At 39.7% G+C, this 15,895-nt stretch overlaps 1 protein-coding gene across 1 annotated transcript; it reads left to right on the forward strand.

Moving 5' to 3' along the window:
* The first annotated feature begins 3,770 nt into the window (after nucleotides 1-3,770).
* GBAS (glioblastoma amplified sequence) lies at nucleotides 3,771-13,317 on the forward strand. The gene is made up of 9 exons (XM_010024271.1): nucleotides 3,771-3,930; nucleotides 4,009-4,054; nucleotides 6,828-6,922; nucleotides 8,897-8,967; nucleotides 9,356-9,496; nucleotides 9,909-9,940; nucleotides 11,145-11,239; nucleotides 12,071-12,154; nucleotides 12,876-13,317. The coding sequence occupies exons 1-9, from the start codon at nucleotides 3,771-3,773 to the stop codon at nucleotides 12,938-12,940; spliced, it is 789 nt and encodes a 262-aa protein (XP_010022573.1). The 3' UTR covers nucleotides 12,941-13,317.
* Nucleotides 13,318-15,895: the final 2,578 nt, after the last annotated feature.

A 15,895-nucleotide genomic window follows, 5' to 3' on the forward strand; every position in this document is an offset into this window, starting at 1 on the left:
CGCCTGTGCCCCGGGCTCGGGCTGCACCGACGCCGCGCCCCTGCAGTGAACGAGGTGCGCGGGCACCCCGGGGCCACGGATGGCCGGGTGTCGGGGTCCATAGCCACCCCGCACAGATGTAGTCCTCGTGCTCAGGTGTATGGATGCTCTGCACCCAAATATCCCTCCAGGATCAGGGTGTGCACCTGCTCTGCATCCCAACTCCAGCAAGCAACAGTGTGCATGGGCACCCTGCATCTCATGTCCTCCGGTGTTGGGGTGCATGGCCACACACGGTAACAAAACCCCTTGGTGTTGGCATGCACACTGCTCCACATCATGCCAGCGGGCACCCCTGCCCAACATCCATGTTTCCCCCAGTGTCAGGGTACATGGCACCAGCATCTCCTTGCCTTCACGGTGCACAGCTACACAAGGACTTCTGCATGTGTGTGTACCCCTTGGGTGTGAGGGAACGTGTGTTCATACTCCCATAGGAGCTGGGATGTGTGTGCATATGCAGGTGTTAAGGGGCACATACAGACACATCCATCACGTTTGGGGTGCAGACATTTGCATACCCACATGTCTGATGGGTGCAGGGTCAGACACATGCACACCCCTTGGGGGGCAAGGGTACACATAGAGCTCTCAGGGCACAGACGTGCACACATGTTGGGTGTAGGATGCAAACACATGTGCTCCCTGGGTGTCAAACAGAAGCACCCAAGCTGGGATGGATCTACATGTGTTTTCCCTCCATGCTGTCTCAAACCTCAGTATGGGCAGCAGCCCCTGTGCGAGGCTGAAGACATCACTGCGAGCAGCTGTTCAAAAGAAGAACACGGAGGATTGTGGAGTGTATACGTTGCAAGGTGTTATGTGCATGTTTTAGTTTCAAATAAACTTTGTTTAGACCACAGATCAAAACCTGCCAATTACAGACAAGTTGTTTTTCTTTCTCTTCCAGGCAGACATGGGTTATTACAAAATCTAAGTATTTCTCCAGATACCTCCCACCCAGTTTGTGCTAAAGCAGCAGCTAAGTGGGATAGAAGTGTTTTCACCGTTGTTTTTAATCTAAGCAAGCTATTCAGCATTGTGTTCACAGCCTCAGATCTTTGTAGCAAGAAAGCTAAGCCCATAGTTAACATTTGTAGGGTAAGAACATGTTGGCAAGTCAAGCAGTGCCTTTAATCAGTATTGTTCCCAGAAAACAAAAACTGAAGTGTGATGGTAATTCCATATAGAGTGTCTACGTGTGTTCTAGGTGTATATTCACATTTTCATCAGTGGTATTTGGGTTTTGGAACAGTTTAGTTCCAGTATCTGTTTATTTGGAGCAGGTATTATTGTAGGGCATAGTGTTATGTTGATTAAAAGTAGATTTTTTGGATGATGGATTAGTTTTGAACTCATTTGTGGTTGATGCTTACAAGTGGCAGTCCAGTTGCTAATCTTGGGTACATGCTGCCCACACAAGTGAATCAGCAGTGAGTGCAGGACTTCTTGATTTGTGGGTGTCTAGAAGGAGGCTAGAAGTGTAGGACTTCTCTGAGGATATGCATGAAAAATAGAGCCCCAGCATCTCGGGTTGGGTGCAGTGAATATTTCATAAATATAATAAACTGAATAAAGTTATATATGTGTAAATACCATTCTTTACTGTAAGTAAAGTGTATATTTAGGTGGATGGTCATGATTTGTTAGTCGTTGTTCATGAGGAACTTCACAGTTGCTGGGTAAAAGATTTTACATAAATGTAAAGTATTACTTCACTGTATTGAAAATTAAATATAGCTCCAGTTTTGGGTGCAGTTTAACATCCAAGACATGAGACTCTCCCAATTTCAGTATTATCCCCGTAACTCCAGCTTGCTCTTGCTGCTGCTGAAGGTGGCTCACAAAAGAAAGCATCATGATTATTTGTCTCTTTAATCTTCAAAGGTTGCTGCAAACAATAATCCTCATAGAAGAGCATTCTAAATATTAGTTTGCTAATTCTGTTTAATAAAGGGGAGGAAATGGTGATAATTTATAGGTCTGAGTTGAAAAAAACCCCAAACACTTCAGGACTGGGATTGAGTTCTGTCTCCTAGAGCCCTGTTTGCTGTCCAGTGAGCATTAATGCTTACTTTAAGGGAGCTTGCTAAAACAACCTGGATTTATTTGGTAGGGTTTGCCCCCCATCATCTGGGGCAGGTTGTTTTCCTGTAGCACCTGTGACAACACTACTGAGGCAACAGCCTTATCATGGAATGCCCTTTTAAATGCTTGTACTCGGGAATGGCTGCTCAGCTTTCAGCACAGTAACATGTTCATGTGTTCGCCTGGGGGCAAAGAAGGCACCGTTTTCAATAAATGCACCTATAAGGTATTTACTCATTATTCTTTAACATTGAAGGTCAGCTCAGCTGCAGTTGTTCTCTGGTTGTTACTGTTTCTCTGCTTTGAAGTAGCTTGTTGCCTCCATCCTGCTCCACTGGGTGAACCAGTTCTTTATGTTATTTTCAGATACTGAGACTAAAAGGTTGATGAAAAACACTTCTAGTGTGAACTACTTTTGTGTAATACAGACAGGCAGGTTCAGGAAGGTATTTTTCCTAAAGGAAGTTGAGATTTTCTTTCCCAAAAATTTCCCTATATTTTACACCCCCCTTGAATGATTGTCACAAGCTTTTGCTATCTGGAAGACAGCTTTATAGCTGAAGATTGCATTGATAGCTATCTTCTGGAGCTCTTAGTCAGTAATGAGGAGTGAAAAATTGACTTCTGAGGTGGCAAAAAGTTTAAATTTCCAGCTGTGGTGCTACATTCTCAGTATGTCAGAGAAGTATTTTAGTATTTCAGGAGAAACCCTATATCCAAAAGAGGCAGATTGAAGGAGGTGCTTCTTATGAAAAGCAGAAAAGACATTTGAGATTGGGGTCCCCTGTAGAGAAGCATTGTAGAGAAGCAGCCGAGTACATCAGCTTTCTTGTCCTCTTGCACACAAGTTTTGGGGAGTGAGGGTGTTCCTGTCAGCTGGAAAAAAGCATAGTTCCTTTAACACATCATTTAACAAAAAAGCACAGTTAATGATAATGTTTTTTGTACTGTGATGTAAAGAGAAATGGTGCTATTTTAGAAGTGTATAGAAACTGTATAAAGTTTACACAGAAAAAGAGTGAAATTCTTCTGCTTCAAAGAGCAGGAAATTGTGGATGTTGCACAAAGAATGGGACCTGTACCCCTGCATAGTACAGTTGCCAGGATTTGGAATTGCAGTATTTGCAGGCTATTTGTTTCCTGCCACTTGTAATTTTTCCCAAATTAAACTTGCATTGTATTTTTGTGTGTTGAAAGATGTGCTATTCAACTTTTCATTTTTGGAGCTATATTTAAGGAACATATGGCAGTTACTTTCCTGTTTACACTGTACACATTTTCCCTTATGCACAGTGTCTTTTTGCTCTTTTTCACTCTTGTCTGTGTACATCAGGACAGACCCAGCATTCCTGAGTAAAGACATGGGATTACAAAGCAGATGAATAGGCAGCAAAAGCAGCCATCCACCCATTCCCTGCCATGTGCCCAAAGAATAAATGTGGATGGTTAACTGTTTGGCTCTTCATTTAGTAAAATGGTGTGTGAGAGGGTGAATCGCAGTGGGGAAAGAACTGCCCTTACCTTGATAGGAAGCGGCTCCATGGAAAGTTTTGGTAACAGACATGTATGTAACTGTGTGTTATGATACTGTTTGCATTAAACTTGATTGTGGACATTTTCAGGACACACTCAGTGACAGTATCATGTACTTGTTAACATGTAGGGGGCTGGCATCTTCAGCTAGCAGACCTCGTGAAGACAGTTGGTTAAAGTCGCTATTTGTTCGCAAAGTCGATCCAAGGAAAGATGCTCACTCCAACCTTCTAGCCAAAAGAGAGACCAGCAGTCTGTATAAACTACAGAGTGAGTGATACTTTTATATTTCACATTACCACTTCTTCATTCTGTTCCTGCACTTCTCACGTAATGTTGTTGTTTCAGTTCACAATGTAAAACCAGAATATCTAGACGCCTACAACAAGCTTTGGTAAGTGTGTGTGTGTTCTGTTTTCATGGTTTAGACATGTTGATTTGATCACAAACTGTATTGGCAAATATCGTAATTATTTAGAGGGGAGGTGGAAAAATTCTGCTTTTACATTCAGGGTATGGGGTTAAATAGGTCATATTTTTCTTGGAGAGAAATGGCAATAGATACTTTACTCATTTTAGCCCCTGCCTTCCCTCTTGGAGGTATCATTTTCCTAAGCTGCAATTTAGGATTATGCCTGTTGTGAAAACACTGGTGATATTTGTTGGAACAGCTCTGCCTCTTCCCTTAGTTGTCTTACAATTGCTAGTCCGTGCAGGTAGATCCTGGTAGGTTAGGATGTCCCACTCCAGCTGCCATGTAGGAATGTGTTGAGGATGGTTGTCTGCATGCAGGAAGGAAAGGGAAAGATCAGTGGTAAGTAAAACTACATGATAGTATGAAACTGAAGTGTAACTTTGAGGATATTTTAAAAACCCAGGGGCTGACTTTTTCTCAGCTCATCTGTATCCTTCTATAAAAGTAATGTTGCTGAGATCTGCTTATAAAGAGCTATGCAAATCCTTGACTAGGATCTTGGCATTGGAGTCATATCCTCAAAGGGAGCAGTAGTTAATGGGTTTTCCAGAAAGTTACAGCTTTATAAAATGTATAAAATTAGTAAAATTTTAAGTTTACTACTTCAAGGCTGAAATTACAGAAATCTTAGTCCTCTTCTGCCTTATAATCACTCCTCTGGAGCCAGAACAACTGCCTCTTCAAGAGCTGTATGTTTGGATTTGGAAATGCAGTGAGCCTCACATGTTTCAAAACAGCAGAGCTGCCTCACTGACAGTGATCATCTTGTCAGTTAAACAAACATTCTTATCATAATGATACCCTACTGCAATCAGTGTTTTTAAGTGTGATATATCAGTGAGAACACCATCTGGGCTGGAGGGTGGGGAAGAAGTTCACAACTCCTAGTTTATGTCCTTTACTCTGTTACTGGTTGGCTGTACTAGCCTTTGGCTAGATAACCCAAAACTCTTTTCCTTGTTATACAAACACAGAAATCCACTAGAATAACACTCAGTCATAAGGTATATTTAGCTTTTTTGTTTAAAAAATAAATAGAGAAGCACAGTTAGCATTCAACCAGCTTTCTGTTTAAAAGCTTAATATAAACATGTCCACTTATACAAGAAGGAACCATTTCTCTGCGTTATCTCATGAGCTACCTAAATATTGAGTGAAAGCAAAGGCTTTTATTTTCAAGGAAAGAGACAGTAGCAAAGAAGGAAATTACTGACAGCAATCAGGTGAAGTACATGTGGTTAGATCTGTCCTAATCCAGAGCAAATTTTAGTATTCCAGGGAAGGAGAAAAGAATAGAGGAATAAAAAACCCAAAGCCTCTCTGAACTTCCCTCCCTCCTCTCTCTAAATTAAAGATGAACAGATTAATTCTTTACTCTTTATAGCAAATCAGAATACAGATTGGTCACTGTGTATGAATAAAGAAATAATGTCATGAAGACTGTTATGAGAGTACTTAGTGAATGATGGTGGGTGAGGACCCCTTCAGAAGAATTAGGAACAGTTATTTTTAAAAAGGAAAAAGATGGTGTTCATAAGGTATTATATGGGTGGGGGTTTTCTATAATTTGCAACAAAATATATTTTAGGGTTATAGTAATAATTTAGCATTCCTGTTTAAAGCTACCTTTCTAGGATCTCACTATGCTTTGCAAAAATGAACTGATTATGAAACAGCCTTGGAAAGTCGTTCTATCTTATTTACACTGTGTAGTGAAAAATGGTGAGGTACAAATTGAAATGTAATTTGGTCAAGGTTGTCTAGAAAGTCAGTGCCAGAATCAAGAGGAAAATTCCTATCTAATGACTCTCAGCCCAAGGCCGGCCTATTATTTGCCATTGTGCAGAGCCTCGTTGCCTATGAGCCAAACTGAGTAAGAGGGGTAATGATTCAGGGAAAAATAGGAAAAGGTGAAGTTCAACCAGCCTAATTGGCTTATTCATCAAAGTACAGTGCAAGGAAAGCTGTCTTCAATGAGTCAGCAGTCAGTGAGACTTAATTTCCTAAAGCTAATGTAGGCCACTTTTAAAGTCTGAAAAAACTGTTAGGGATACTGGAAATAGTCAAACAGAAATGTTGTGTTGGGGATATTTTTAAGGCAGTTTCACTGGATGTTTCCATGGGTAAGTTGACTCAAATGAAAACCACTTTCTGAAATGGTAGGAAGGAGTAAGGCTGCATACTGTGAAGTACAGTCATCATTTGATCTGTCCAAATACTTGGTTTTATTCATTCAACTCCACAGTTAATAGCATTGTAACTGGTACAGAAGACTGTCCTTTCCTATTTTTGTGTGTTCTACCTCCCTTGATAAAGGAAAGCTTTTCCCAAAGCATATCACCCATGTAGTTAGGCTGTGTTTTCTGTAAGTGAGACATCCTGATATTTATTTTCCTAATGTGTTGGATAACCTTTTAGGTGACAGACATAATGTATTGCATCGAAAGAATTCTACTATGCTGTGTATGTGTCATACAGGCTAAGAAATGGTAACATTTCCCTTAATTTTCCATAGTGTTGTAGCTATCTTTCCCCTGTGTAGCACATCTTTGTATTTCAGCTTTCTCTTCTGAAAAGTAGAGCTTATGAATTTTCATACCATAATGATAAACGTGTGGTGATTTGTTATACGTATCAACTGTAGCCTCCCTGAAGGAAATGCAATATAGTGTCTGTATTCCTTGTTTTCAAGTCAAGAGGTGCTGCCAAAGATTCATGAAGAAAAACACTACCCATGTGCACTGGTGGGGACTTGGAACACGTGGTACGGAGAGCAAGATCAGGCTGGTAGGAGATAGAAGTACAACAGAATGTAAAACCATACAAGTGAAACGTGTGCTTGGCAGGTTTCTTCTCTTTAAATCATCTCTGTTGACAGTAAACCTTTAGCAATGCATACAGTGAGGGTGTGTGTGCATCAGTTATCAATAGTCATATTAACATTTACAGTGCTTGCTTTTTGTCTTGTTGAGTTTGACAGTAAAGCATTAATTCCTAAAATTTGTCATACTGTTAATACACTTTCATGTTTTCCAGGTGGTAGATTAACAGTTCCGGGAAATGCTTGTGAAATGTGGTCCTCTCATATGTTGTGGGCACAGATAATGTACCTTAATATTTAGGGTAAAGGCAAAGGCTTACAAAGACAGAGTTTATCATGCATTGGCCAGTGTAAAAAGCTTTACTCAGACTTTCATGCTGTAATTGCTGTATGATAATGAGTGCAAATCATTCATGCCATCTGAAAAAGAAATGATTGCATTGTAAACTCAGCAATAAGCTAGGCCTTTACTGGAGGAAAGTTAGAATATTTTTGTTCCTACTCATAGAAGGATACTGCCTAACTGTGCAGATTGAAAGTGTGGTGAAACTAGAAATGACTGAAGAGCTACCTCGGAGGTAAATACAGAGTCTAGAGTAGAGAGAAAACCTGAAAAATTCCCTAGGCTCTTGGAAATTGAAGGAATGGGAAGCCACAGAGTGGTGTACTGATATTTGTTACCTAGTTGGTTTTGTAGCTCCATTGTTAGAGCTATGCTAATATCAATGTAATTGCTTTGTTATTAAAACTACACTCATGTACACATGAATTGGTCTTGCATTCGCAGCATATTGCAATATTGCCACTGAACAAATGCAAAGAAGTAGCAGTAGATAAACCAGCCAATGTCTGTGAAACAATTCTAAAAGTTGAGGGAAATTTGGGGAATGAAGACAGTTGAAATGAGAATATTTTAGCCAAGTCTCATTTGTTGCTTTTGTAACATATCAACACCGACTGTATATGTGATTGCATCCATAGCTTGCCTTGAAAATGTTATTGCAGCAGTTCTAGCAGTGTAATGAAGCAGATTATTGGGTTTTGACTTGTTCAGTATTTGTGCCCAGGCTATGTTAATATTAGGTGGATAAATCAAATTTGCCCTGGGGATAAGACAGCAGAAGCAGATGCACTGAATGAATCTGCTGTCATAGTGAAGTGCCTTACATTAGTCTCCAGTTTGCTCTCCTGGAGAGAACAGGCATAGGACTGCTTTACAGGAGAGAAAATAGCTTTTGTGACTCTTCGAGGTGAAATATTGTTGCCTTGCTATATTAAGTGCTTGTAAATACATCTTGTTATAATTTATTAAAGGCATTTATTATGATTTATTGAAGAGAGAATGATTTGAAAAAACTTAAAGGTGGATACCTGTTCTGAATATGTTTTTATGGGGAAGATCCTAGCAAATGTAGCAGTTCTAGCATGTTCAGATACCTTCTGCCTTTTATGTAATGTTTACCTCAAAACCAGCATTTGCATCGTTTTTCATGTCCTACAGAAAATGTGTTGCTTTTTGTGCTTGCATAATTTACTGAATTAACAAGTCTACCCCCCTGTTGCTCGTAGATGAAATTGGTATAAAGCACATTTTTGGAATTAAGTTATCCTCTGACATTGAGGATACTTGAAACTACAGTCATGTAAAGTCATCCCAAAGCATGGCAACAAAAAGCCCTTTCAGAAATTGCCCTGTTATCTTCAGAGTAGATGGCAAAATTCGCCAAGAGAACCTTCTTCCAAAAGCAGATGATTCCATTATTTTTAAAATGCTCCTATGTGTAATGCTTCCTTTAATGACATTTACTTTTAAACATCTTACCTGATTCCTGTTTTCTGTATAATTATGTAGTATGAACAGCATTTTATACTGTGACATTCCATAAGATTTAGCTCAGGTCTGTGACATCCCTGAAAAAGGTTCCTTTTGTCTGTTTCAGTTCATCTGTGGAGATACGAGGGAGGGTATCCAGCTCTCAATGAGGTCATGAACAAACTCCGTCAAAATAAGGTAAATCGTGTTCATTTTGTTACAATGGTTATTTTACTCAGAAGAGAACAAATAATAGTCAGAGCAAGAAACTGCACATTTGGGTACCTGCTTTTGCTTCTGTATCTCATTACTTCCTGAAAGAAACCTCTTTCTGTTCTCATACTCAGGAACACTGAGGTTTAGTAACCTGGATACTTTATGAAACAAGTTCACTTAGTGCTGTGGAAACATGCCACTCGAAATCATCAAATATGCCAGGGGAATTCAGATGCCTTTACAATTTAAAGGATTTCCACGTCCCAAAATCCCAAGACAGCATTAAAAACCCCTATGCCATCACATGGTGTACTGCTTTTTGTTGTTGAAACATAATACACGCTTTGACAGTGATCACATTGGTTTTTAGGAATTCACAGAGTTCCGCAAAGAAAGAGGTAACATGCTTCTGTCCCGCAAGAACCAGTTATTGTTGGAATTTAGTTTCTGGAATGAACCTGTTCCCAGAGCGGGGCCTAATATTTATGAACTGAGATCCTATCAACTTAGAGTAAGTTTAATTGTTTTCTCTCTCTTTTTTAAGCTCTGTGCTGTTGTAAAATGTTCAAAGCGTGTTTATACAATACAGATGGAATAGAGACCTCATCTTAGAAATGTGGTTCTTAGCAAAGCTGGTGTCTGAGTTGGTCTCAAAGTGGGGGGTCCAAAATGAAGGCAGGCTCCAACAAGATACTAACATCTGCAGAGTTGAAGCCTGTGTGTTTTCATTTGAAGGGAACTTCAGGCAGATGACTAAGAAGTAATACAGTAAGTAAACAGAGTAATTAAAGATGGTTATACTATGTTTATCACTCAAAGGAAGTGATTTTGTTAATACACAGTGTTTTCCATATGTAAATGTTCTGAAAACTGTCCAAGTATTCTAACTTTCTTTAAACTACAGTTTATTTTGATTTTTGTAGCCTGGAACAATGATTGAGTGGGGAAATTACTGGTAAGTGTTGCTTTAACACTTGTTTTCTCGTGTTTGGGAGACGTATGTCAAAAAGTCATGAAGTGGAGGTGGCAGGATGGTACCAAAGCAGTTCAGTCTCCCAGTTAATGGCCTGCTTCTGTACTTATGCAACTTGTAGGACAGTTTTTTGGCCCTTAATTTATCCTTCGAGGAAAGAAAGGGGAATTCTGCATGCAAACAACACTGAGGGCTTTGTAGTGTAGCTTTCCTTCTCATAACCCTTTTAGCTCGCTGTAATATAGCAGAAACCATTTATTTTCATCAAAAAGCCTAGTGAAGGGTTGCACTTAACTCCTTAAGACAGTGTTGATCTTTCACAAACCACAAGAAGCTGACATACTTTTGCTTTAAATGGGCTAAATCTTTGCTCTTTTAATCTTTAAAAGACAAGTTGCTGCTTGAAAAGCTGTTGAGCAGCACATTTCCATTTTAATACCGAGGTTAAAAGCATTTGAGACAGCCTTCTGTTCAGTATATGCTTCTGATTTTGTCTGACTTAAAACTAGTGTAAGTTTTGTTCAGTTTGCATTCACTGTCCTTGCAATTCTAATGGTTGATAGATGCACAATTTGAAGTATTTTCAATTAGTTTGACAAAGGTGAGGACTTGGATTTTCAGACATGCCATTGTAATTGATACAATTCAATCTATAGTGGTAGCCAATCTGTTTTAGAAGTTGCAGCAGATTAATTCTTAAGAGAAGTATTAATCTTATTTACACAACAAATCAGGGAGCATTGCATAGGACAGCTGCATAGCAAAGGTCTGTGTGAACTTAGGAGTTGTATTCCACTACCACAAAATCTGTGGTAAATGAGAGTGGTATGACTGAAACTCAAATATTTTGGTTTAGAAGAACCTGCTATAACAATGGCCTGCCACTTTGCACTGGTCCAGCAGTTATCTTTATACTGCATCTAACCTTGACGAATGATTAATGCACAGTCTAGTAAAACCATGGGCCTCCAATTTTAACTCATTGTAACAAGATACTGAGGCATACTTTAAATACTTAGTGCTGAAGAGCAGTGTGTTGCAGAGGCTTTTGTTATTTTTAATTGTGGAAGTGTGTAGTGCAAGTGCTGTAAACACTTCACCTACTTTCAATTCTGTTTTCCTTTTAGCCATGACTTATTTCCTACCCAGATCTGCTGTTTTTAATGGCTGCTTTGCTCTTCTGTAGGGCTCGTGCAATTCGTTTCCGACAGGATAATAATGAAGCAGTTGGAGGCTTTTTCTCACAGATTGGACAGCTGTATATGGTTCATCACCTCTGGGGTAAATTTGTGTTCTCTGCTTTTATCTCACCGAATCAGGTCCCAGCAGACTGACTTTGCCCAGGAGACAAGGCTTTTACAAGAGGCAAAGGAATGTCTTTAAAGGGTGTTGGGATTTTTTTGTTTCGCATTGACGGTGTTGATTTTCTTGATTTTGTGTAAGTAGCTTTATTCTTCAAACAAGCAAACAGAAGTGAACATTTCATGTTTCATTCTATTTTCATCCACAGTTTCTCATGGCCCTCTCTTATTAGTGACTTACTTGTTTGCTTTCAGTAGCATAACCATGACAAGTGATGTCCTGCCATCTCTCTTCTCCATCCCCATTCATGCTGAAGTCAGGTTTTTACAGTTTAGTTTCAAGCATCACATACACCATACCTACAAAAAAGAAAGTCAAGCATTTATTTACATTACTACATCATGGTGTTTTGGCTTTCTCTGTGTGTTAGTCTCCACAAATGTTTTACCTGCTTTTACCATTGTTTCAACTTGAAGAAACTCATAATCTAATATTTAATTTAGAAAATACCCAGTAGTGTCTTCACATCTCAACAATTCAGAGTATTTCATTCCAGCATTAGAAATCTGACAGCATTCATATAAACTCCTGCTTTATCTGTCTTACCTGTGTCTAAGGCATTCCCTCTTTTCTCCAGTTCCTTCTATTTGCATGAGTTTGGGAGCTTTTCCTTTTTGTGGAAAAGAACTTCTGGCTTTATTCCTTCCCAGTGTTTGCAGTCTCATGCAGTAGAATACTTTTAAGAGAGCTATTCATGTGTAGAAAGAAAAAGAGTTGCTTCTAAGCTTTGTGCTTGTTTTCCCTCACCAGCTTACAAAGATCTCCAAACCAGAGAAGATATAAGGAATGCTGCATGGCATAAACCAGGCTGGGATGAGCTAGTCTATTACACAGGTAACCTATTAACTTCACTGGAATGCTGGAGGTAGACTTTTGTGCATGCCATCATTTTTCTTCTTTTAGGAGATTGCACAGTGCTAAGTTTTGCGTCTCTTGTGCTTCTGTCTGTATGTCAGTTTTTCTACTGGAAGGGAAAGGAGGGACATTTCACTAAGCTGTAAAGTGAATTTTGCAACTGATCCTACAAACTTGCTAAAAGATTGCTACATTAATAGTATATTTTTATTCAAGCACCTCTCCTGTAGAAGCACAGATTTGTGTACAAAGCATCTTAAGTTTGTGCCCAAAAATGTAGGGAGCCAGTAGTGAAATTTATATTAAATTATTCCCTCTAATATTTCGTGCAATACAGGAGCCTTGTTAATTGCATTCCTTTGAAAAGGGAATTTCGACTTTGGAACTAGAAGCCAGGAGATCTTTGAGATCAAAGATAGCTTTCATAACAAACCTCACCTAATGCTAAGCAGCACACATTTGGGTACCACAGGCTACATTTCAAAGGAAGTATGCCAGGAAAATGTAAGATTATTTTCTTTATGGTGGAAAGGAATAGAACTAAAATGCTTCAATTACAGGAATGTCAGTGGTTGCTGATGACTTGGCATGCACTAGCTAGGAGAGTAATTTGAGGACAATAATACCAGTTCAAACTGAGTGTGCAGAACTGCTCATGATCTCTCTTAGTGATGTTAAACCCTGTCTCCTTTTTTTTCAGTGCCCCTTATTCAGGAAATGGAGTCCAGAATCATGATACCATTGAAGATTTCTCCGCTTCAGTAAAGTCACTGATTTACTTGTGCCTACATAGATAAAGTGACAAGTATTTGTCTTAAATTAATTTATGGTATACATTGTATATCATAGTCTGAAATATAAAAGTACTGTATTGAGCTTATAAAAGAGACCTCTTTTCTTCAGAATCTAATGGCTTTTTGCTCTTAGGATTGTACCAAGAAAGCAAGAAATACAGGACTGGAATTAAATGTTGGTTAATTGAAAACAAGTACAAAGACATACATGAGTTCCTCTGTGAGACAGCTCCTCAGGTTAAGTATGGCATACAGTATTTAATATCTTCTGTTACATAGACAATGCCCAGAGTTCAGTAACAGCAACAGAATGAATGTTACAGTTGTTGTGGCCTTTGTCTAGCATTATGTGACTCGTATTTCTAAAAGCAAACATGGAAGTTCTGAGATGTGAAGCTCTGAAGCCCTCGGGCAGCTCTGAAATATGCCCTTGCTGTTCTGGCAGGCCTGAGTCAGCAGGTAGCTCTAAAGTTACCAATAAGCAATCATAAATTGAGGATAGTCTGTCAGGTGATAGCTTATGGACAGAGAACAGGGCATTGTGTTTTGCAAGGCCTCTGAAGCCTGTTGAAACCAACCACATCTTTGTGTAGATCTCTACACCCACAGTGAAGTGTAACCTACAGTTTTCAAAGAGGTACTGACCAGATGTAGTTGTCTGAATGTTCTGCAGGGAATCCGGTTCAGTTAAACACATTTCTCTCTACAGCTAAGGTGGAAGTCTAGGAAAAGGGGTTTAATTTAATAAGCAATCATGACTTCAGACATTTGCTTGGTCGGGTGTTTCACTAAGTGTACAGTAGGTACTTAACAAATTGATGTGTGAAACTGGCGCATGTTGAGTCAATAGGATTGGCATATAGCAGTGTACCATTATGTCCAGTTCTATTTTGGTTTCACTTTTAGACTAGAATGTATCAACCCTTTTGGTGTCTGCAATGATGTGAACATCCTGTAAGTGAAAGTAATACTCTCTCTTTCAAGTGGCTGCAAGAATCAGTGTAACTTACAGAATGTACAAATCAGTTACTCAATGTCCAGTTTGTACATTTCAATGAGTTTTCAGGAAGAACATATCAGTCAATAAAATCCTTTTACTTTTCACATTTTACTGGCACCTTGTTTGTAATGCACCACCTGTGTCTTCTCTCATCTTGCAGTGTTAATTATGGACAACATGAATAATTGTGGAGAATATTCCAGCTCAGGTAGCCAGTGTCACTCCTTTGTGTTAGGGGCAGCATTTCCCAGTATCCTGCTCTCTTTCCCCAAAACAAATGTACAAGATCTCCATTACATGCTGTTTTGCTGAGGTTCTAGAGGTCGTAAGTGCTGTGGTGTTAAAATACAGAATAGTTTTTCCTTTTGATTTGTCTCCACAAATTATGCTTCATATGTCAGGTCTGATTTCTTTTTTATTCCCATGTGAATTACTCTGCACTCTTGCCTTTGCTTGAATTTCATCTTGAATGAAGTCAATATTTGATGTCATTCTTGCCTGTTCTCAGATTTTCCTCCTGCTGCCAACTGATTATGGGATTTTACTGAGTAAAACTCTGTACTGAATTAGCTCCAACTTCTCAGCTTGGCTTACACATGGGCCACGTACATCAATGCAGCTGCTCCCTCTTGTAAATCAGCCACAAGCACTAATGTCATCTGGGGCTGTCATTTTCCCAGGCTTTTGGGTCTACTGTTCAGGTGCAAAAGGAAAAAAAGGATGACAGATCAGCTTCCAGTCCTTGTTATTTCTCTCCCTGTCCTCCTGTATTTCTTGTTCCTAGAGAATTCCTTGTAACTTACCCCTCACAACCAGCAATCTCAGCCAGAGACAAAAGGGGAAAACCATTTTTGGAGTTAAAGGATTTTGTGGGTTCTGATGCTTACCTTCAGCTGGGAGCACCAGGAATTCCAGTCAGGTAGAGCACTTGTTGTTTGAGGATCACCAAGCTTTTCATGAATAAGAAATCCAAGGAATAACTGGATGTTCTGCAGGGTGCCATCACATGGCACAAGTCTCTTCAGTCTTTATACACTGCCTGAGATCTGAATTCCCGCTAGTGGTGGTGTCATGAAAGTGCCTCCTGTCATTCTGAGCTCTAAACCCGTGCCCTGACTGTCATCAGAGAGAGACTGGTTCCTGTTATTTAATTACAGATAACTATGTAAACTCGAATGTAACACAGTAGATAAATAAGTGATGCTGATCCTTCTTGCTTCCCTTTGCCTGAGCCCTCTCTGAAGTTGGGTTTTGCCCTGTTGTGAACACTATTGTGATTTTCCCTTCTTAATTTCGTGGCCAAGTCTGCCTTTTTTCCTTTGATGAGCAATGTGTCAGCATTTCTTAGAGCAGAGTTTGTGGAGTGCAGAACTGAAGTCACTTTCCAGTGCTTAGGAAGTGGGGAACGATGCCTGGAAGGGTCTCTTGTTCCACTGTAACAAAGACTGAATTAAAACTCAGGGTTAGTTGTCCTGCAGTCTTCCTAGAAAAGCTGCAAACTACAAGTCCCCTCATACAAATTGAATATATAACTTAAGGCTGGCTAATTAATAAGTAAAAGGCTTTATATGATTATATGAAGTGGTGTGTCTCCCGATGGGGAGAGCAGGTATTACTGGCCTGATGCGTGCTGCTGTCCACACTTTGCTGTGATGGGATATGTTCAGGTGAATCGGTAGCTCGGCTGGAGCACTGAAAATTCCCTCATGCTGCTTTATTCCCTCCTAGTTTTTCCCAATGTTTTACAGACAGAAGAGCTCAGCCACTCGAAGCTAAGTAATCCTTTGGGTGCCTCCTGCTCTAGAGGTCAGGCTTGATATTTGCCCAGTGGAAGGGGGGTGGTATTTTTTTCAAGCCAGTCAGACCTAAAGAGCTCTTGTGAAATCACTGGCACAACACCATGTTTCCATAGCACTCTGACTGGCA

Source organism: Nestor notabilis, unplaced genomic scaffold, assembly GCF_000696875.1.
Source record: "Nestor notabilis isolate BGI_N333 unplaced genomic scaffold, ASM69687v1 scaffold24540, whole genome shotgun sequence".
NCBI lineage: Eukaryota > Metazoa > Chordata > Aves > Psittaciformes > Psittacidae > Nestor > Nestor notabilis.

Coding starts and splice junctions, on each gene's coding strand:
- GBAS (XM_010024271.1), top strand. CDS start 3,771: ATGTACTTGTTAACATGTAGGGGGCTGGCATCTTCAGCTAGCAGACCT. Junction 3,931..4,008: donor CAGTCTGTATAAACTACAGA/GTGAGTGATACT, acceptor TTGTTGTTTCAG/TTCACAATGTAAAACCAGAA. Junction 6,923..8,896: donor CGGAGAGCAAGATCAGGCTG/GTAGGAGATAGA, acceptor TGTCTGTTTCAG/TTCATCTGTGGAGATACGAG.